Genomic DNA, 21787 nt, shown 5'->3' with positions numbered 1-21787 from the left:
ACACTTCAGTTCAAGGCAAGCAATATATAGAGTTAAGCAACAAAGTTCTGCAATAGTTGGACAGTCAGACAGATCACAGACAAGCTGCAGATGATTCCCAGTCAGCTAAAATGAAACCTGTTCTTCAGCAGCCAACTGCACATCTTTACCAACCTTAATGTCTGCCAGTAAGGTCCATTTCAACATTGAGAAAACGAACCGAATCAAACGTTACCTTCGGCCCAGTCTTCTGCTTGTGCTTGCTGTGCTCTCCTCTGGGCCATCATCCGATTTCCCATGTTCCTTCGGCGCCTTGGCATCCCATCCCCTCGTTCTTCAGTTTGGGGCCGAGGTCTGGGCACTGCTGCAGCTGCTGCCACCACATTTTGCTGGTGTTCCTCATCAGCTGCAAAAGGAAAATATACTCAGTGAGAGATCTGCCATTTCTGCTCTGCTGCAGTGGTCATTTTGCCAGTCAACTTTAGCAATCAGAAGTATAATACTAGGGTGATTTTTCAAATGAGAGAGCGTGTCCTCTTCCTCATGTGTTTTTTTTCCTGTACGGCAGCAGCTATATGCAAGTTGCTCTCCAGCGACTAAACAGGATGCTGCTCTGGTACCTTCCTGTCTGTGCACAGTGCTTTGTGCAATGGAAGTTTCATCCCGACAGCAGGCTCTTTTGGAATAGAGTATTGATCATTTTAAAGAAAAGCCTAGAGCTATATGCGACTAGTATTATTTATCTGATATGACAGAGCCCCTGCACTTCAAAAAAAAAAAAACACCCCCCCCCGAACTATCCAAATATTGCCCTTACTTGAGCCTAACACACGATCTGTTTTTCCCTTAAAACTAGAAAATATTTCCCTTTATCTGGTGAGACTGCTCATCCAGTCATTTCTGATTTAGCAAAAGACAGCAGCCGAGGAATGTTTTTCTTCCTTTCTGAAGTATTCTGATTTTTTTTGTGTGTGTGTGTGTGGGGGGAGAGTGGGGAGAGTTGTATAATTTAGTAGATTCATCTGAACTCAAACATGGGAGCACACGTTTCAGAACAGAACATGTAAATCATTATATTTGAAACAAAAGCTGAACAATAAATAAGGAATATACATTATAGCATATATGCATTCAGTGTTTCTCCCTTCTACTGTGCTGATTTAAACTGAATTTCTCCCACCAGACGCATGTATAGAAGGCAAATGCTAGGGGAAGACACACTGCCAAAGGTGTATAACTTTTGCATTAGATTGCAAAGCATAAACACGAACTCCCACTGCCATATCAGCTCCCCCCCCCCCTGCTCAAATTACCTGTTAGGATCTGACAAATGAGGAATATCCTAACAGAGGAACAGCTGGGAGATAGCATGGGAAAAAGCAACTGACTGGTAGGCTCATTTAGCAAGTTTTCCACAGAACTACACACAAAGTTTCCGTGTGAGCCCTCCATGCTCCTGCTGCAGTGATCAGATAATGGAAAGGCATCATCAGCCTTGATACCCGCTTTGCATATTCCTCTGATAAGCACAACTCTGATAATCGTGTATATTGTTACCTGCTCAATCCTGCAAAAATGTTAACTGCCATGACCTTAATTCAACTAACTATTCAAATGGTCTCATAGAAAGTGGTGGGATTACTCATGGAGTTAAACCCAGGGCACATTTGTTTGTCATTTGCTGGATTACATGGTGTTCCAACAGGAGCACAGAATGCTCTCCACACCGTACCAAGTCTCCAGCATCTTCTGATCCAACCAATTCCTTTTTAGAAAGCTACCGTTCATGTATCTAAGATGAGAAAAAAAGATTCATTATGGCTACCTCTATGTGACAATCAAAGGTGAGCTCACAACTCATTCCGGTAAATCTGAACTAGCTTCAAAGCAGCTAACCTCAGTGCCAAAAGCAGTACAGCTACAACAGCACCGAGCTCAGCATAGGCTGCAAACCAGAGTAACCTGGAGAAGTATTCAGCCAGCAAAGCCATTATCAGTTCAGGATACGCTGCAGCAATGCTGTTAGCAGCACACAAGAAAGCTCCCAGCACTAACTGCAGCACCATGACATTTTGAATTGAGTCACTGCACTATCACACCGCTGTTATGGCCTTGTTCTCATTTACTCCCTTCGGTCTCTGGACCAAAAAGGAGTCCATAATATATTACCAAATGCAGGTTCTAGGGATCAGATCATTCCGCTGCTTCTTCAAGATCTGCCCAGCTTGATTTTCAGTGCTACAGAACAATGAGGGAAACATTATGCCTCAAAGGCAGTATAGCAGATTATTTACTTAGAACACTATTAAACGCCAGAAATATTCTAGGGTAGAGCCTGCAAAAGGACATTTTAATAGAAGTGCAATATTTCTGCTAGCAAACTCCTAAAACACCTTGCAGTTCAAATCTTAGCATTCTTCTAGACAAAAGCTTCAACACATCCATCTCAGTAACTTTCAAAGGTGGTCCTGCATAGCATATCGGCTACGCAGTTCTAATGCTCGTTCATACTGAGGCTCGTTTTTGGTTCCTATCTTCCTGTGAAACAGAGACCATTTTGCATTCCATGAAATAGAAATCTATTTATAAGTTACATGTTCATTTCAAACCAAGGTGCTTAACTCTCATGGTGAGAGACATATGAGCCAAGTTGTATTTTCCTCAGTTTAATTCTCTCCAGAAGACTATAATTCCCTAGAGTTGAGCAGTGAGAGTGAGCTCAAATAGTAGCACAAAACCTGTCATAGCTGTCTCATGTCATGGTAAAACTCGTAAGGTAGTTGTCAAACAATACTTGTCTTTTCAAATCTCCAAAACTCGCTCATTCTACACCCAACAGAGGACAGCTGAACACTATGGATTGTCATTTAGTAGAAAAGGTCATGCTTTAATCCATCTTTTTTTCCCCTCTAGCCTTCCGTTTGCAAGGCATTTAACTGGACAGTAGTTTGAAAAATGTGAGTATCGGTCCTTACGTTTCTCCCCATCCTTCACAAGGGGGAGAAGAGAACTGTCTTGTTTTTCCTGTAACACACTTGTACCTGGCTTGTTGATCAGGGTTCAACTATTTGTTTACAGGACTCAGGAAACATCTGTTTCTTCCATATCTATGAAGTTAGATGTGCTCTCCTCCCTCCCCTCTGGAAGCACAGCAGATTGACTAGAGCGGCACACACACAATGTGAGGGGTGCGACTGCTGGTTCTGAATGGTACAGTAAACACTTCAAAACCTTGCTCTTAAAAAAACTGCTTGCTCTTATTCTTGGAAATGGATTGACTATCAAATCTGAGGTCAAGAATAATTTTCCCTCAGGTCAAGGTCTGTGGGGTTTTTCCTCCCCCATCTCCCGCAGCACAGGGTGTGGTTCGGCCGCTGCGATTATCTGGACACATCTGAGCCTTCAGTTTCCTGTAACTGCAGAGGATTCAGATGTGAGCAGCACCCCAGTCTAGCCATTTTGTGCATAGATTAGTCACACAAGGACTGAAACACATCAGTCAATTAGACTTGATACAGAGCCATCTGAGTGAAACTTAATGACCAATATTATATAGGTCAGACCAGATGAGCCAATACCTGCTTGATGGTTTGCAGAACGGTAGGCCAGAGGAAATAATATTAAATTAAGCCCTCAATTAACAGACAACATGGACAAAAAAAAAAAGTCAGAAAAATGGACATAGCTTGAAAGCATGGTTTAGTTTTTATTATAAGCTTCAGATACTCCAGGTTATGACTCAGCCTTTCAAAAATCAGGGAATAGCTCACTTCAGAGGACAGCAGTTTTACTGATTTGCCAAGAGCAGCTTGTCTCCGCTTTTTCAGAAAAGTCAGCACAATGCAAAGGCAGTAACAGAGATTATTTCATCTGACTTGTCAGGGTACAGCAGCAACCGCAAGACTGTACTTGTACTGTCACTTCATTCTGATATAAGTCTACATTGATGCAAGAAACAGCAACAACAAATCCTACTGAAAGCAGAACAGCTTCCTAAGCAGGATGTCAAGCATCACATGGATATCGTTATAAAGAACGCTATGAAACCTCTCAGAGTCCAGAACCCTTAGGATCTAGTTTTACACCCCTCAGGTAGAAATTAATTCCTTTCTGAAGCTCTGCAGAATTCCACTTCCTCAGAGCAAACACACTTTTCTTAATAGACAATACTTTGCTCATCATGACACACTGTCTTCAGTTATATCAGACGGGCAATTCTGTCAGGGTAATCCTGGGCTGGCAAGTTTCAAGGCTTTCGTACAAATCGGGCTGCTAGTTTGATAGCTCCCTGGTTCTGCAGTGGTAGAGCGGGAAGAGCTCCACCTACCGCACTAACACATTAGCGGTATTTCCCACCATGCTTCCTGCAGCATCCAGCATCTTCTACCTTCACATGAAACTCGTGAAATTCAAGGAGATAGTGATACCAAACAGGACAGGCAGAAGTATGCTTGGCTTTCCTGAGAAAGTACTTGTGCCTAGTACAGCTTATCCTATTAAGGTATGTTCACAAAGATCATAGTCATAAACAAGTGATAGATATGCAATCCATTTATTAAAACCAGAAATGCTACTTCTTTTTTCTATTCTCAGCAGAACATGCCCAGACATGATCCTGCTGAAAACACTATGCTGCTTGAAATGACCTTTTAAAGGAAATACTTTTTATTTGCTACTTGTGATCTTTGGCTTCCTTGATTATCTAAAGCCCTAAATTCGTGAACTTCTTAAAGCAGCAACTCCTCCAGTCAGATCATATAGAGTTTTGATCCCCCACTATTAATTTAAAAACAAGAAGGCAAGAGAGGATGGTCTCAATACTGGTACCATCAGTTCTACATGTCAAACTTCCCTGCTTTAAAGTCTTTTTCAGGTTAATGGTAGGAATTTACTACCAAGTGTGTAGCAGCTTCTGTTTTCCAGGTAAGAAAAAGCCACAGAAAAGCAAATTCCTGTTTAAGACTGGTGTATATAGTATCTGCAAAATTCAAAGTCCCAGTGGTTTTGAAAAATAGTTTTTGTCATGTAAAGAGAAAAATTACGCCCACAGCCTGAAAGTCTGTAAAAGACTTTATAATGACAGAAGTCAATATATTAAGGTAACAAATTATCAAGAAAAAAAATCAAGTCTAATTTGGAAGTATCAAAACAATGCTAAAAAAAAAAGACTTCAAAACAAATGAGTTATCCTGAAGATAAACTCACTTTAACAAGTGGCTCAAAAGTAGCATTGAGCCTTTTTGAGAACTTTTATCATTTAAAGTAAATATTTGGGCTTCAATATAGTTAGAACTTCATGTGTTCAAAAAAACAAACAAACAAAAATACTCCTCCAAACCCATAGCTCCTGATTAACCTAAGCCCCTCAACACAAGCTCAGGAAGTAGTATTTCTCCAGCAGCCTCATCTCTCTAGGATATGCATCACCTAGTTTTATCAACAGCTCAGCTCTAAGTAGCTAAGAGACCAAGGAAATTTCATCAACTTCTAAGCTGTTGAGAAAAAAATATCAGACCAGATCTATACAATAAAAGGTCTCAGACTGTTGGAAAAAATCACATACTGCATAACTTTTATCAGCAAAAGCTGCTTTTAACAAGGTCCTTACCACACATAACCTTGCATTGGTATGACTGTTTATATTAGTGTTTTTATAGAAAAACTACCAAAGATATTCTTTCTCCCAAATAAAAAGACCCCTCCTCCACACCCCTCTCCAAAATCCCAAATCCTGGACCTTGTGTTGTTGCACTGACAAAGGCGTCAGTGGTTGTCCAGGCTAAAAATTCAAATCTGAGTCTTCACAGTTAAACATCTCCCTTCTTTCATTCTGAAAATATAACAACGCAGGTAAGTTTACAGATGCATCTGTCTTCTTCCCATAACATTCAAATTGCATCTACAAAAGGTCATTTTCACTAGGGTTTCATGCTACTGCAACTGCTGCTCAGCAATAAAACACTCACCATTTGAGAGAGCCAGCAAGCTTGGAAATGCTGTATCATCTAACCCTTCCCAGAACCAGAATGTGCAACACAGCACCTAAAAACTCGCCTGTCTAGCGAACACTCATACTACTGCCCTCATCTGCTCTAAGTCCTCAGCTAGGTGGAAAAGCAGTAGCAAAAGAGGCAAATTTCTGCAAAGTTCAGCTAATGGAGACTTGGCCGGAGGGAAGAAGAGAGGCTAGCCTGTTTTTCTGGTCTCGTGTGTAACATGAATGGCATTAACTCTGCAGTTAACTCTATCCATTTGACAAGATCTTCCAGAAGAAAACTAGTGGATAAGAAAAAAAAAGAAAAAGCTTATAAGATAATGGAGGATGTGTAATTAGTGCACCCAAACCTCAGCACACAAAGAATACGGCTGTCTCACAGCCCCGGTCAAGCCCTGCGCCGACCAAGTGACTCCGGTCGGCTCTGAGTCGCCACGACCAGACCCAGGGAAATCAGGAGAGCACCATCCCTGCCGGATCGCTTAGGGAGACCTGGAAAACACCGTACTTCTGTGGCACGGGGTGCAGAAAGCGCCTAAATCCTCCCTCCCCCCTTAAAAAAATAAGTAAGAGACAACTCTGCCTGGTCGGAGAGCAGGAAACCGGCCGGGAGAGTGGAAATCCCACTGGAAAGCGGCCCCGGGCCTTCTTCCCGGGAGCGCTGCGGGGCAGGCGCCGGCTCCTCGGCTCTCCCCCCACCAGCGCGGGGCCCGAGGCGGCGACGAGGGCGGCGGGGCGGGGGGTGACACGAGCTGCGCCAGGCCTCAGAGCCGAGCAGGGGGCTGCACGCCCCCCCCCCCCCCCAAACACACACACCGCAGGAGCGGCCTCGGGGGGGGGGGGGGGCTGCGGATCCCTGAGATCCCCCCACCATGGCGGGTGCCCCCCCAACAGGGGTCTCCATAGAGACGCCCCCTCCCACCCCCCAGCGCCGGACCCGGTTGAGAGCAGGGGCGGACCCAGCTGAGCACCCCCCCTCCCCCCCAAACCGGAACAGGGCGGGGAAGCGGACCGAGGGGAGGGCCGGCGACCCACCTGCCCTCGCCTGGCCCCGGAGGCGGGTGGCGAAGAAGAGGAGGACGGCGAGGAGCACGGCAGCCAGAACGAGCAGCGCCGCGTCCATACTGCCGCCCGCCGCCCGCCCTCAGCGCCGCCAGGCCCCGCCCCTGCCCCCACCAAACCGGCCCGCGGAGGGGGGGGGAAGCCGCGGGGGGGGGGGGGAGGCACTTGGTACGTGCCGCGCCGTCAGGCCCCCACGCCCGGGCTGCCCCGCGCGCTTGCCTGAACCGCGCCGCACGTCAAGCCTGGCCCGGGCGGAGGCAACGACCGCGCTGGGAGACCGCGGGCAGCGCGGCGGGCGGCGCCGCCTCAGTGGGAGCCCCGCAGCCCGGGGGCGACGGCGGGGAGGCGGCTGCAGACGGCAGGCGGCGCGCCGGGAAGCCCGCGCGCGAGGCCCCTGCGTGTGTGTGTGTGTGTGTGGAGGGGGGGGGAGGTCACGTGGGCACTGCGCGCGACGGTTAATAACGGCCGTTGGGGGGCGCCGCGTCAGCGGGAGGCGCTGCTGGTCGGCGGCGCCAGGCGTGTGTGGTGCGGCGGCGGCGGCGCTGGGAGGGCGGAGGAGCCGCCCCGTTTCCCTGGAAATTTAAATCGCTAACGCGGGAGACGTGTCCGAGCTGCTTCTGCTTCTCCTCCCTGAAGTGTTTTTTTTTTTTTTTTTTTTTTTCAAAAGGCATAAAAAAGCCAAGAGGCAGAATCGCTATTAAATGTGGCTGCGGTGGGGCTCGCGGAGCTATTTTCCCTCACCGCTAGCATGGGTCGCCCGTGTGTGTTTAGGGCAGCGTGGCCCACACACTGCAATGAGTCCTCTCGTGTTGCTGTGCACTCTTGCGTGAGCCTCTTGCTCCAGGGTTGCCTGAGCATATCTGTTAAGGCAGCCAGGAAAACTAAGCTTAAATTACAGCCCTGAGTAATTTATACCTTCTACCTCTTAACTCAATGATACGTGAGCATCTAATCAAGCTGAAGTTTTAGCCTACCTCTGTGGCACTTGAGGTAGCTGAAGGCATGGCTTCTTGATAATGGCCTGAGCTGAATTAAGTTTGTCATTGTTGAAATAAAAAAATCCCTTCCCTCATGCTGACCTTGAACTGGCTTTGGGCACTAGTTGGCTAACACAGTAAGCTGACTTATTTTTGTAAAAATAATGAAAACCTGCCCATGGAAAACTTTTTTTTTTTTTAAGTCAGGTTCACAATCTACCTTGGTTTATTCAGAGCCAGTGCAAGGTAGGCAGCCCTCAGCTGTAGATCATTAATTGCTTTAAGCTGATCTAATGCTGGTGGCCAGCCAAGTGAAGGATCTGCCTCCTGTGACTTCCCTTTTGCTGTTGGAAATGGTCTGTGAGCGTGCAATGAGCCAGAGCAGGAAAGTCATCATTTTTTATTGTTGGATTTTTTTTCCAGCCAGCTCAGCACAGAAGATGCTTGCAAGAACTTGAAGCTGGGGGTGGAGAACAACACCTCCCCCCACTTTGGGTGGCTGTTCATTCTTAGATCTGGAACCGTTTGTTGGGCTCTGCCCCAGTCCTTGTGTGAGAGGGGAGAAAAGTGTCTTAGTTTTCGCTGGTTTTGACTTGTTCTGTGGTTATAATGTTTTGACTGATCTAGCCCTTTCTTGCTTTGGAGATCCCTTAGTGTGGCATATAAAGGACGGCTGTTGGGAGCTTTTTTTTTTTTTTTTTTTTTTTTTTTTTTTTTTTTTTTTTTTTTTGCAGTGAAATGTTTTAATAAAAATAGAAAATGGAGAATATATTGCATTCAACATACCTCTTGTTGTACAAGCAGCTGTTTAAACTGGCTTCCCCAGCAGGCTTGTAGATTTACTTGGTTTAATCACTTATGGAAGACTTGAGAAGCATTGAAAGCTTTAAATATATTGTACTACAGTGTTTTGGACTAACTGGATATCTAGATGTAATCAAAGAATTGCTTTAGCTAATTAGTTATTGCTGTTGACTGTACAGTTGTCTACATGTGGAACATCATAAACTTGAAACAAATTCAGATGTCTGCCACACAGCAATCAGCTTGTACAAAGAAATTTGGTAAATTTTAGCAGTGTAGAACCAATGATGTAGTGGGAAGGTCTCAAAAAGGAATTAAGCTGTAGATCAAATGCTTTATTATGGAGGGTTTTTCATGTAGTAATAATCTTTCAAAGGTTATTCTGAGAAACAGTGACAATAACGCTTTCTTCTTGCATTGCTGAAACTTTATTGTCTGTATTCTGTTTCTGTCTTATCAGGTTAGTCTGTTACTCACTGTGTGGTCAGAAAGGACATGCCCGTTGTTAACTTTTGGAAAGTTTCCAGAAGCAACAAGGTTGTTGAGGTAATGTGGAAAATTGCACCTGCACACAATTAGAAAAAGTATGAACTGAAACTTTTCTTGTCCTTGGATTGAGGTATGTTTCAGGCAATGGTATTTCATACCATGTGTAATGGTCAGGGGAGATTTTAAAAATAAAAAACTACATGAATGAAAAATCTTTTTTTTTTTCATTTTTGGCTTCAGATTTGAAAAAATGGTGATTGAGCTAGTGTTAAAAACAATGTTTTTCGTTATTTTATCTTTCAAATATTTCACTTGTTTTTAACTAACTCTGACTAGGGATCATCCTAAACATCCTAACAAATACAAACTCTTAATTTTGATATTTGAATGACCTTTGCTATTAGCTGAAGTCAGTATCGAAACATGACTGAGAAGCTAGTAGGTGGATACAAGGCTAAGTGTGAAATTTTGGAGCGTGCTGCATCTTGCACTGAGCTGATTGCTGAAGGAGTAGGAAACTGGGGAGTTGTGTTCTCCTGAGCCTGCCTGCATTTGGAGGTACTCTCGGTATAAAACAGTCCTGGATGTCTCATGGCAGTCCGGGTGCACCGTAGCCTTGTCCTGTAGGCATACACCAAGCAAGAGCTGGAAAGGTGTATCCAGAAAGAATTATTATTGCTGTACATTTTTTTTTATTTGCTTAACTTTGTGGTCATTTGTGCTTTGCTTGGTAGCACTGCTATGGCAGATAAAGAGAGAGTTGATAGCTCTCAGATCCTGTTTTGTCATCATCCAATTAATGACTTTGGTCTGCAGCCAGTTCTTATTTGTGCAAGTGGTATGTATTTTATTTGCCTGCACTGTCCCTGCAGCTTTCAATAATTTCATTAAGATAACGTTAATGATGTAGTGTCATCCAACCCTCTCTAGGTTGCAGAGGCAGAAGATTAGTTTTCCCTGTAGGTGTCACCATTATACCGTGTAGAAACAGCTTAAACTCTAGAGAAGATGAATGACAGAGTACTGGATGCTCATTTCAGTTCGGTTATGACACCTGGGTTGTCTTTAGAAACATGACATGTCTTTTAATATTTTAGATCCCTTGGGCTGTATTTCTCAGGTGTCTTTTTATATTTTTCCTAATTTAGATCTGGAAAACTCCCTCTAGTTTCTTTAACCAAGTAGATTTCAAATGATTTTGAAGTTGGCTTGCTACCAAGAAACAGGGAAAATATGTGTGACATGATAGGGTTACTTGAGGGTTGTGATGAGAGGTGGGTGTTATTGAATTAACAGACCACCTGTTGGAGAATAACTGCATCCCACTCAGTCTTGCAAATATTGCACTACAGTGAGATTGTAGTAGTTCAGGACTTGCAAACTCAGATGATTACCCCAGGTCACTGGGGAGCAGTGGCTGATCGTGCATTTTGTGTATAAATACATGGGCTTTCAAATTTTTCTATATTTTCACAAAAAATCAAATAGCACATTTTCCCAGAAAAAAAAAGCTCATTGTATATAGGAATTATATACTTGAGTGATCACCACTTTGCTGTAATAGCAATATCCATTAATCCAGCTGGCAATGCAGTCCCAGAGTGTGTGATTCAGTAAGTGTGTGGTGGTGCCATATATTGATGTCCGGTAATGAGACTCTAAGTAGAGGCAATTCAGCTTCATCTGTGCTAATAAACTAAGTGCATCCAGGAACTAAATGAATCCTGGGCCCTGTGGCCAACTGGCACAGAATGGCCCTCTTCCGTGCTTGTAAACTGTCTTGCCTTCCAGAAGAGGGTGGCTGGATACAAACTGCCTGTTGGGTGTTCTGGACTGTTTTGTGTGCTGAGCCATGCTGGGAATTATCTAGGAAAGTGTGAATTGGCACAGCTCAAATTCATTCCAAGGAACTTTCTAATAAATTACCCACAGGGATAATTAGTTTCCAGTGCGTGGGCATGTCTGAATTTGCAGTATGGATGTAACCTTCCTGTAATAGAATAGATTTACAGGGTGGAATAAAGCAAATGTTGTCCCTCACACTTGGATGTGGACCTCTTTTATTCCCCCAAATACTTGTTTATAAATATGCCAATGAACAGAAGTGTTTCTGGACCTGCTCCTTTGTGGCACTAGATGCAAAAGGTATTCAGCACTTGGTGAGTTACAGGCTCAGCCTCTGGGAGGTGTCCACTGTGCCAGAGTTGTTGCGTAAATCCGAAGATCTGGGGATGAATTTTCTAGTTCCAGGACAGTGGACTCGTATGCTGAAGTGAACTCCTGTCGTGTGTGCACCAGGTGATTGCTCAGCACCTTCCCAACACCTATAAAGAGCCTAAGCTCCCCTGCGAGTTGAAAAGCTCTCGCTCTCTAGACTTATAGACTTGTCTTGGTCTGGTGAGACCCTGTGCTTGTCTGTTCTCACTGTTGTACTTGATTTTGTTATTTCAAGAGAAATAAAATGATTTAGAGTTGCTTAACTTTTAAATTTATATCAAACGGGAAAAAAAAAAAAGAAAGTAACAGGTATACTCCATCAGGGCAGAGTCTTAGTTCTTGATAGCAAAATTGCAAAGTTTTAGAAGGTATATGCAAAAACAAGACAAAAGAAAATTACGTTCTGCCTGAGCTGATCTCTTGTTCTGGAATTACTGAAGATACTATACTCAGGGGACAATTTGGCAGGGCTCTGCCTCTAGAGCAAAACTGCAGCCTTGGAGTTCTTTTCTGTTTGCACCTAGTATATTCTGGTTGCTGCTAAATCCAAACAAAACTTTGTGGTACTCGTATGGTTAGGCTGAACAGAGCAATGTTGAAGTTACCTGAGAAAGACTCCTCTTAGGATATCATGTGTTTCTCACCCTTATTTTTCTTTATCCTGAGGAGCTGAGGTGCTCACAGTTATAAGCTATAAAATAGCTATGGCCCCTTTGGCCTTAAAAGCTGAGGGAAGATCTGAAACAAATAATGCCAGCGCAGTTATAAGTCTAAGAGAAATCCAGTGAGGGTAAAGATTTCCTTGAGAGGGTCTTCAGGAGTAATTGGAGGTGGAGACTGCTGTGGTAATGGAGGATTAAAGGAAAAATATTGCAGAAGTGAAATCCCTGGGATCGAAATTCAGACACTTTCCTCCCGCATAGCTGCAGAGGTGATGATTTACTTTTTAGGGATGACTCAGCCCCACATAGTGGAGCCCTGCAGACAGGGTGCTGGCTTAGGATGTAAGAACAGTGTGGGTGAGAAGTGATTCACAGAAATTTCCTTATGTGTGCTAAGGCAAAAACCAAAACTTTTCAAAGATTCTTTGATGAACTGTGAAACCCTGCTAGATGTAGGTATTTGTATGTGCTATTTCTTAGTCTTGACTGATTTCATGCAGGGGCTGCCCCTAGTTAATGTGCTGTCTACCTGCCTGGTCTAGCCCAGGTGGCTGTGACTGTATCTGTGTATATGAGTGTCTTTCTAAAACTTTATCTGCATTATTTCTTCATCTCTTTTGGCTATAAATTATACAAGGTGGTTCCTAATCAAAGTTGCTTGGAAAAGGAGGCATTTCCAGAAAATGAACTGGTTCTTCTAAAACTCCATTTTCTTCTGAAAACCATTTTGCTGTGTTGTTCTTGACTAGTGTTGTGTAGCTAATCAGAGTTGAGTCCCAGTATTGGACAGATTACTTTTCTGTGCCTGATATTTTGTAGTTCAGAGATAAAAATATTGACCTTCTTCACAAAGTACTGAGGAGGACATTCATTATATAAATAGTAGTGTTACTAATGGCTGGTAGTTGCTATCATTCTAGATATCTTTTTCATATATTGCTATTACACTTGCACAGCCCTCTTCTCTTCAGTCTTGCCTACCAAGCTGTTTGTCTAAAGCTTTAATAAGCTCCCTGTATCTTTAAAAAATGTAAATTGTAACCACTTTAGAAGGTATTAGTTGTCTGTCACTGCAGCCCCAATTTAATTTCATCTGTCCCTTCACTTGTTTCCATTAAAATCTGTTTAATTACAAAAGCTATCTTGTTCTCAGGGTAGTCATCTCCATTTGAAATAAATGGACAACAAAGTCTGTGACTCAGCTGACAACACACGAGAAATGACCAAGAGCTTGATGGTCAGGCCCTCCAGCACAGGGACGGAAATTATAAGAATTGTAAGGAACTGTTCTTACACCTTGGCATATTCACCAGCGTGAGGGGAAAAGAAAAGCAGAGCTGTCAAAATGTGGTTTAGTTTCTTTGCTGCATGAGGCTAAAAAGAAAAGACTGACAACCTGTCCTGACCTTTACTGTGTGTAACCCTGCTGACTGGGGCGCAGTTGCTGTAATGCCGTGATAGTACTGCTAGGTTGTCTCCGGGGGCTGATGGGAATATACAGACTTAATGTGATTGCTGCTTGAGGTAAGACTAGCTACGAAACTATGTTTTTCTAGCCAAGTTACTTAAATCAAGTGTGTTTAGCTGGATTTCAAACACTACATAATGTGAATGTTGCTCACTATTTAACATCTCAGTTTCAGCATTAGCAAGTTGAGTCATAGCCTGAATTTCCCATCCTGGTTATAACACAAGAAGTCATTGTCACTTGGTCTTGGTTAGAGGCTAAACTGTGGTTCTCTCAGACCCTGTCTCTGGGGCAAAGTCTCCCTTTCTCTAAAGGCTTGCTTCTGCTTATCTCACCATCCCTTCACCTGTACAGTCCCTCTGTGTCTTTGACCAAAAGGTAAAGAGGGACAAGAAACTGATCCTGGCTTCTGATAATCTTTTTATCATAAAAAAAAAAAAAAAAAAAAAATTAAAAAGTGAACGAGAAACAACAACCTTAGAAAATACTGGAAAAACTGAGCTGTAAAGTGATCTGGAATCACCACCTCTGGAATCACCACCTTCCAGATATAGGTCCCCAAACTAGAGGTTAAATTAGGTCTGTCAGTTTGAGGGCAGCTGTCAGCCTGAGGAATTGGAGCTGCACCGAAATTAAACTCAACCCAATAGTATTGTGGTTGTCTGCTTGAGTTAATCTCCGTTCCAGACTTCTTCAGTGATGCTGAAGAAGCCCAGGTCTTCTTGCTTCACACCCTGGTAATGCCAACCTTCTCTGCATTTCTTCATGCTTCTGTCTTTCTGTCTTGAATATGAATGATGGGGCCAGATGAGGTTTCACCTTGTACTTAGCACCATATAAACGTACTGCTGAAAACTAAGAAGGCAGAGATGACTCCTCAGAGGTGTAAAATAAAAGGACAAGAAGCAACAGGTGCAAGCTACAGCAAGGGAAATTCTAAGGAGGAGATATAATGAAAAAAGATGTCACTGTAAGAATAGAGAAATACCAGACCACAGGCCCAGAGAGTTGGGGAAATTGCCTTCCTTGGAGATAATCAAAACTCAAGTGCCTAAGGCTATGGGCAGCCTGAGCTAACTTTGACGTTGGAGCTGCTGTAAGTGATGGATTAGGATGCACTTCCAGAGGTCCATTCCAACCAAAGTTTTTCTGCAGTTCCACAAATGTCCATGAAATAAAACACAAGGAATTGCATGTACAAGAAGAGATCAGCTTGAACAGAGAATGTGCAGTCTCCTTATCTGGCTTTGAAATAACACTATTCATTTTTAGCAGCTCCTTGCTGACAGCTGGCCAAGAGCTAAGCAAACTGCATTACAGATGTGGAATATTTGCTCTTCAACTTCAATTGCATGGAATTCATAGGTAACTCTTAGAGCAGGAAGGCTAATTTCATCTTCCTGGAGCTAATCCAAATAGATTATTTTGCTGGAGGGAGTTGGAGGGGCGCAGGAAAAGACAGGGAGCATCTTTCTTTAAATAATTCCTCAAATGAAAGCACTTAGACGTCCAGCAGGGTCGGGAGATACCAGGAGCTTGCCGCTTCTACCTTCATCTCATGTTTTACATATCTCAGCTGAATTGCTGTCTCTCCAACAAGTGGTGCTCCTAGCTAGTAGTAATTGGGCAGGGTGGGGAAAATGAACACAGCAGCTGTCTCTGTGGTACCTGATCTGTGGATAAATGGGGGGAATGTAACAGCGTAAGGGTTGTCAGACTGGATTAGGCTCAAGACACACACAATCTAGTGCCTTGCTTTCTTCAACAGCCAGCACGGCACATTTCAAGGGATTATTTTAAGAGCTGTGCAGAAGGCTTTGCAGTAAAAATCAATTCTCTTCCCTTTTTCTGCAAGTATCGCCCTCTTTCTATTCCTGTAAGGGAACTTGCAGTAAAAATCAGGAAAACTTCTATCATTCTCTAGAGCATTTTCATTCACTAGTGATGTAGAAATGCTCTTTGCTTTGGGATGCAGACCCTAAAGGAGAAGAATGATAACTGGATCCCATGGAAAGAGAGGCAAAACTGGTAACCCTCTGAGAAGGACATGCTGGATTTCGTCTGCAAACTGAAACCAAATAATAGCTGGGTCCTGAGCTAGGTTAAGATACAGATTTCACCACAAAAAGACAGATGGTTAAGGAAAGAAAGATCTTTGTTGAAGGGGCTGGGAGCTTCTGCTCCTGAAAAGGAATTACACAGGGCAGCACTGACTTTTTGTAAAGAACGGAGCTTGAAACATACCTAAAGGTAGTCCTTCATTTGAGACGCTACAATCCATGGAAGACAGCATGTTGGCTTTTAGAAAGTTGGGATCCTGCTGCCAGTCCCTAAGCCATGTTCAACCTGTGGGGCCACATCTGCATAGCCCATCCCTTCTTGAGCATCTCTTCATATGCCTTAGGTACTTAGCATCCTCCCTGAGTTGCGGGCAGGCTGTTACACCAGAGAAACACCCCAAAATGGCACCTCACTTAAAACATTGAAAAGCCCAGACCCATGGGCTTGGAACTAAGCTTGTACAAGACTTAATATAATCATCCAATTGTACAGACCCAAATAAATTCTTAACAGGTCAATGTCTGTGTATATTGGAGGGATTTCAGAGGTTGTATCTTGAAGCGCTATAACAGAGGGGAAATTTTGGAGTTTAAGAAAGGGTTGATGTGAAGGGCTCAGGTTTGGAGTAGGAGATTTTGCAGTCTTACGAACTGCTTTTGCAGCAGTTCAGCTCTACATGGGTCAAAAATAAGATTTATCTGATTACTGAAAGTGAGTTGGGTTGTTACCTACAGATGCAAAGGTGCTTATATACAAATGTTTAGCAGGATTGGTATCGAAGATGGATGAGATGAGACCCCAAAGACCCAAGGAATAATTAAATTGTATGGATTTATTTTTGTGTTGCAGCTTTTGCCCCCTTTGAGGGCGAGCACAATGGCAATAACAAGCTTTTAGGCAAGACTAGGAGAAAGGTGCTGCTTTCAGCATGTTAGCTGACATTTGATCATTTGCCATCACATTAGTCAAATCAAAATAATACCGGAAACAAACAAAAAAAAGACACACATGAAGTTTTCCTTTTTTTTATTTCTGAACCCTTTCTCAGAGTCCAGAAGAGAAAGATACATGAGGGTTTGGAATTCTATTTTTACTTTTTTTAACTCAGCTCTATTATATATGGAATGATCTAACACAAGAAAAAGTATCCCTGGCATTGCAACTTTATGATTTTGTTTTATTGAGAAAGAAATGTTTGCACTGGCATTGTACTGGCAGCCATTAACTCCTGAAGTGTAGCTTTGTTGACTGGTCGTATTCTCACCTTCACAAGATCGAGATCTGGAAAGACAATCTTGCAGTCATTTTTTCCAGAATCTGTAAGAGTTCTGATGCCTTCACATGTTCATATAACAGCGGGGCTTTCAGAGGGTTTTTTTTTGTTACTTATTTTCTTTCTTGATGAGCTTTTGTGGAAGTGGAAACAGTTTTCTGCCAATGACAATACTAAAGAATACCTACTTTCCCTGTTATAGTTTTAAAAAGTATCAAGTCCTTAAGGGCATGTGTGTACTTGATCTCTTGTTTATTATGTGCTGTCACTGACTGGTGATGATGAGAGTATTTCCATTTGCTTTCATCCTGCTGCAGGGAAATGTTTATCTGCTTCTTTGCCTTTTGAAATAGGTTTTCTACTGGATATTTTCTGTGGCATATCTCTGTGGTGAATCCATTGTTTGATATCTAGTAGATCTATTTTCTAATTAGATCCCTCATCTGGTTGACACTTCCCCCCAGTGAATGTTATCATAAGGTGCAAGAAGAAAGGTGGGAACCTCCTGAATTTTAAGCATGATCTAAGAGACTTTTTCAGAAAGCTGGCAGGGATTTATTTTAACTGCCTGAAGAAATCTGTCATAGCAGGAACACTGTTCAGTCTGGAAAGCTGGAGCACCCACAGACGGTTTTGGGAGGTTAAAACTTTATACTCTGAACAATGCTAGATTTTTCACATCTCAGGCACTAGCAGACTTCAGTGAGGTATTATCTGACTTTCCTGTAGCCAGACACAATGACATAGGAACTGAATGAATAATAAATATGAGACAGCACTCTAAAGACCACTGAGCATGCTGTTCTCAAAGTTGGTCTTGAGATATCCTGAAACCATAGCAATCTGGACTATGTTGTTGGAGAGCCAGCAGACAGTGTAAATGGAGAGCAACAGGAGCAAGATCTTGGTTGCCTAAGCCATGTTCTTGTTCGAGGTGCTCTCAGTAGTTGAGGCAGCACTTACCTTTCTTTGCTTCCAGAGGAAGTCAGTGATAAAGCCATTCAGGACTATCACAAGGATGATGAAGATGAGATCCAAGCTGAGGGATATAGAAGTGGTGAACTTGATGAAACTCTTCAAAGAACTTGTAGTTTTCAAGCACACAATGGTCTCATTGCTTATCTTCCCCACTGTTTCGTTTGTACTGAAGGTAAGGGATTTGGAAGCTGATACTGAAGATCTAGCAGCCAGCAAGGATGCTGTTTTTGTACTGCCCTGGGTGCCTGTAGATTAACTTAGACCAGTAGTGATTAGGTCTCACGATCTTGATAAAGAAAGAGAATCTGAGGCAAATGCAGTTCATTAGCGTGTGATATATATAGAGGAGGATTCGGCACTCCATCTCACCAAACATCTGGTGCTGGCATAGGGCAGGAGTACTGGGATCTCTTTGTAGCAGCAGAGTAAGAGGTTCACCAGGGCCATGTTGACATGATCCTGACTAAGGGCTTTAGGACTTTATGTCGGATTACATTACTGATAAATGCAAAGAGGACAGTGGGGTTGCCTATTGTGTCAGTAAATGCCAACAGGTAAGTGAAGATGGAAATAGGGTTACATACCTTAACTGGTGCCTGAAGAGGGCCTATCTGGTCTTTCTCAGGTGCTTTCAGAACTTCTTTTTCTTTACTTGGCTACTTGAACCTATCATGTTTGCCTCTTGCTCTTTACCATGTCTTGGTTTTGGCAGTAATGTCAGTCTCTCAGTGAGGTGGTTTCCCTGCTCCCCACCAAGGTAATGTGTATGTTTTGGAATCACAGAATCAGTAAGGTTGGAAGGGACCTCTGGAGACCATCTAGTCAAACCTCCCTGCTCAGCAGAGTCACCTAGAACATGTTAGACAGGGTTGCATCCAGGCGGGCCTTGAAGATCTCCAGAGAAGGAGATTCTACAACCTCTCTGGGCATCCTGTTCCAGTGCTTCGTCACTCTCACAGGGAAGAAATTCCCCCTCACGTTCAGGTGGAACTTCCCGTGGTTCAGTTTGTGCCCATTGCCTCTTGTCCTGTCACATGGGACAACTGAAAAGAGTTTGTCCCCGTCCCCTTGACACCCTCCCTTCAGGTACTTGTACACATTGATAAGATCCCGCCTCGGTCTTCTCTGTCCCAGGCTGACGAGGCCCAGCTCTCGCAGCCGTTCCTCACAGGGCAGGTGCTCCAGCCCTCGGATCAGCCTCGTAGCCCTACGCTGGCCTCTCTCCAGTAGCTCCATTAAGCTACCACTCCGCTAGCCCTCGTGCTGCGATTGCTTTGCTCTCTGTGCAGCTGCCCTTACTTCACTCGGAAGGGCCAGGCCGGGAGGAGATGAGGTGAGGAGGGACGGGGAAGTGTACTGTGACTGAAAATGCTACATATTGCATTAGAGAGGCTTGCAGATGAGAATTCTGCAAGAAGCGGTGGGGTTTAAAGGAGTTCCTGGGAACTAATGTTAGCTTGAAACTTGCACTGAGCACTGGGAGAACCCGAACCATCCTGCTGTGGCTGGTCTCTTGGTGCTGGAGATGGCTAACGAAAGATGTGGCTTGATGGCACAGGAAAGTTGTGAATCAGTGTGTATGCAAGTGAAAAAGGAGTGTCATTATAAGCAAACACTGGGAAGAAAAGATATCTAAAAGAGGCCATATTTGAGATATGTAAGTCTGTCCCAATTCAGGTCCAGACCTTTCTTCCCTCCACTGCAATTCATCCCATCCAGCAGGCTCTGAAACTAATCATACCACTGAGACTTGATTTCCTCACCCTCAGTGCCATCGAGTCTGGCTCTAGGCATGCGCAGGAGTGCCTTGCTCAGAACAGCTGGACTCCTTTGCTGCTTGGGATCTACCAACTAAGCAGATTGGATGTAGAGAAGCTGCTCTGATCTGTGTTACTGAAGCACATCAGGCATTGTCAGCATGGCTGGCATCAGCATCATCAAACTGTTGGCAAGAGGTAGGTATAGCTGTTTTCTTTAAAAAACAAAAAAGAATTGGTGCAGACACTCCCTTGTATTACAAGTCAAGGAGGGAGATTGCTTGCCCAAGTTCAAATTGTTCCCTTAAAGTTCTCTGACAGCCAGGCTCCAGGCTCTTTACTGTGGAGGTCTTCTAGTTAGAGCCGGATGGGGATTGAGAGATCAGGGTGGGAGAAGGGCTCTGGTTTCCTACTGAAGAGGTGGTAGCTTCTGAGTTTCATGCTCCTGCCCAAAATAAAAGTTCAAGCTGCCCAGCTCATCTCCAGTACTCACCTCCATGCTCTTTGGGAAAGCATGCCTTCTAGCTAGTGTAAATACCGAAACTTACTGGGGATGTTCTGCTGGGAATGCAATTTGTGGGTATCATTTGATGCTGTGAAGACTGCATGTGTGAGTAAAAAAAATAAAGATAAACTCTCTGAAAAGAGGGACCAGGATCTAGGACTCATTTTTGCTTTCAGAGCCTGGCAGTACTAATTCATTTTAAGACAAAATTTAAAATTCAATGCCAGTATTTTTTTTCCTGTATGAAATATTAGTTCTTGGAGTTTGTTTCTGTTTTTACAGACTTCTAAAAATCAAACACATTTATTTTACTGGTTGGAAGTGGAACCATGCTCTTTTTTTTCCTCCTTCTTTTTCCCTCTCCAGTGGAAAACCCTGAGTTTGAGATATAGACTGATGTTGCTTGAGGACATGGGAAGATTCTCATTCTGTCAAAAAGCTGTTTTTCAGGGCAAAACTATTGAAACATTTGTTTCCTCTCCTGCTCCGCAGATCTCCTTCATGGATGGGAATTATTTTCCATAGCATGAAAGGGTTTCTTTGCCAGGGGCAAATTATCTATTGTAACAGGGTAACAGGAGCTTTCAGAACATGAATAATGGACAGACTGAGTTCATTCTAAACACCACTGTTTTACCTGCTGTAGATTAAGAAGGGCCTCCAAGGCTGTGAACATACATGGGAGGCAGGAAAGTGAATGTCACAGCCAGTGGCCCAAGGGCTCCCATAACCTCCTCCTCTAAATCAATGCCTGTGAGTAGAACCTGCTTCTCAGGTACTTTCTAACCTGTTGCTGGATGTTATTCCAGCTGTAGCCCAGACTCGAAGTGTTTACACTGTGCCTCAGAAGAGCTGAGTTCAGTATAGCTGCTAGTGGGTTTTATGGAGATTAATGAATCCATCAGGGCAATGGTGGTGGGGAGAGGTAGTGCCTTTTGTGCGATTAATGCCTGGAGGAACGAATTGATGGCCAGTGATGCCTGCCTGGGTTTCATTGTTTTCTCTTTGATTTAATGATTGTAGGATTTTACCATAGCTTGAAAATTATGCTATTAAACATAGCACTGTTCTTTTATTGGATGTCTAGTGGTAGAAATTATTGGAAGATCTCCTAGAATAATGGAAAGTAGGAGTGCAAAGGATGGCTAGGAGCCTATCTATCCGCCCCAAATCAGGATCAACTCTGCCCACCACATCTCTGACGTTTGTGTGCTTGAAAGCCCCAGTAGTGAGACTCAGGCCCTGTCCCGTTCCCTGCAAACCCTTCCAGTGCATCACTGTCTGTATCACAGTAAGGGTTCCTTTAATGTCTGATCTAAATCTTCCTGGGGACAAAGTCCCCAGTGTGCCCAGTGTGATCACTGTTCTGTAATAAACTTAATGGATAAAGAAGGTCATTGTTCTTTAATATAATAGAAGAAAGGCACACAGGAAGTCCATTTAATAACAGAGATGACTGGTATTTAAAGTACTGTGATATTAATACCACAAGAGTTGCCATGTGCTACAGAAACTCCTAGAAACCAAATGAAGGGATGTTACGAAGTTTTACCTTCATGA

The 21787-nt window shown here is 43.5% G+C and overlaps 1 protein-coding gene across 1 annotated transcript in view; it reads right to left on the bottom strand.

The window, feature by feature from the left end:
• The window catches only part of DDRGK1 (DDRGK domain containing 1), a 44823-nt gene extending 37712 nt beyond the window's left edge, over positions 1-7111 (bottom strand). The window contains exons 1-2 of the mRNA XM_062575030.1: positions 7010-7111; positions 215-385 (exon numbers count right to left, since the gene is read on the bottom strand). Coding sequence (XP_062431014.1) covers positions 215-385; positions 7010-7097 — 259 coding nt within the window. The 5' untranslated portion in view covers positions 7098-7111. The remainder of the gene's footprint in view (positions 1-214; positions 386-7009) is intronic.
• Positions 7112-21787: the final 14676 nt, after the last annotated feature.

Source organism: Rhea pennata, chromosome 4 (assembly GCF_028389875.1).
Source record: "Rhea pennata isolate bPtePen1 chromosome 4, bPtePen1.pri, whole genome shotgun sequence".
Classification (NCBI taxonomy): domain Eukaryota; kingdom Metazoa; phylum Chordata; class Aves; order Rheiformes; family Rheidae; genus Rhea; species Rhea pennata.
This window is presented reverse-complemented; position numbering and strand designations above follow the sequence as displayed.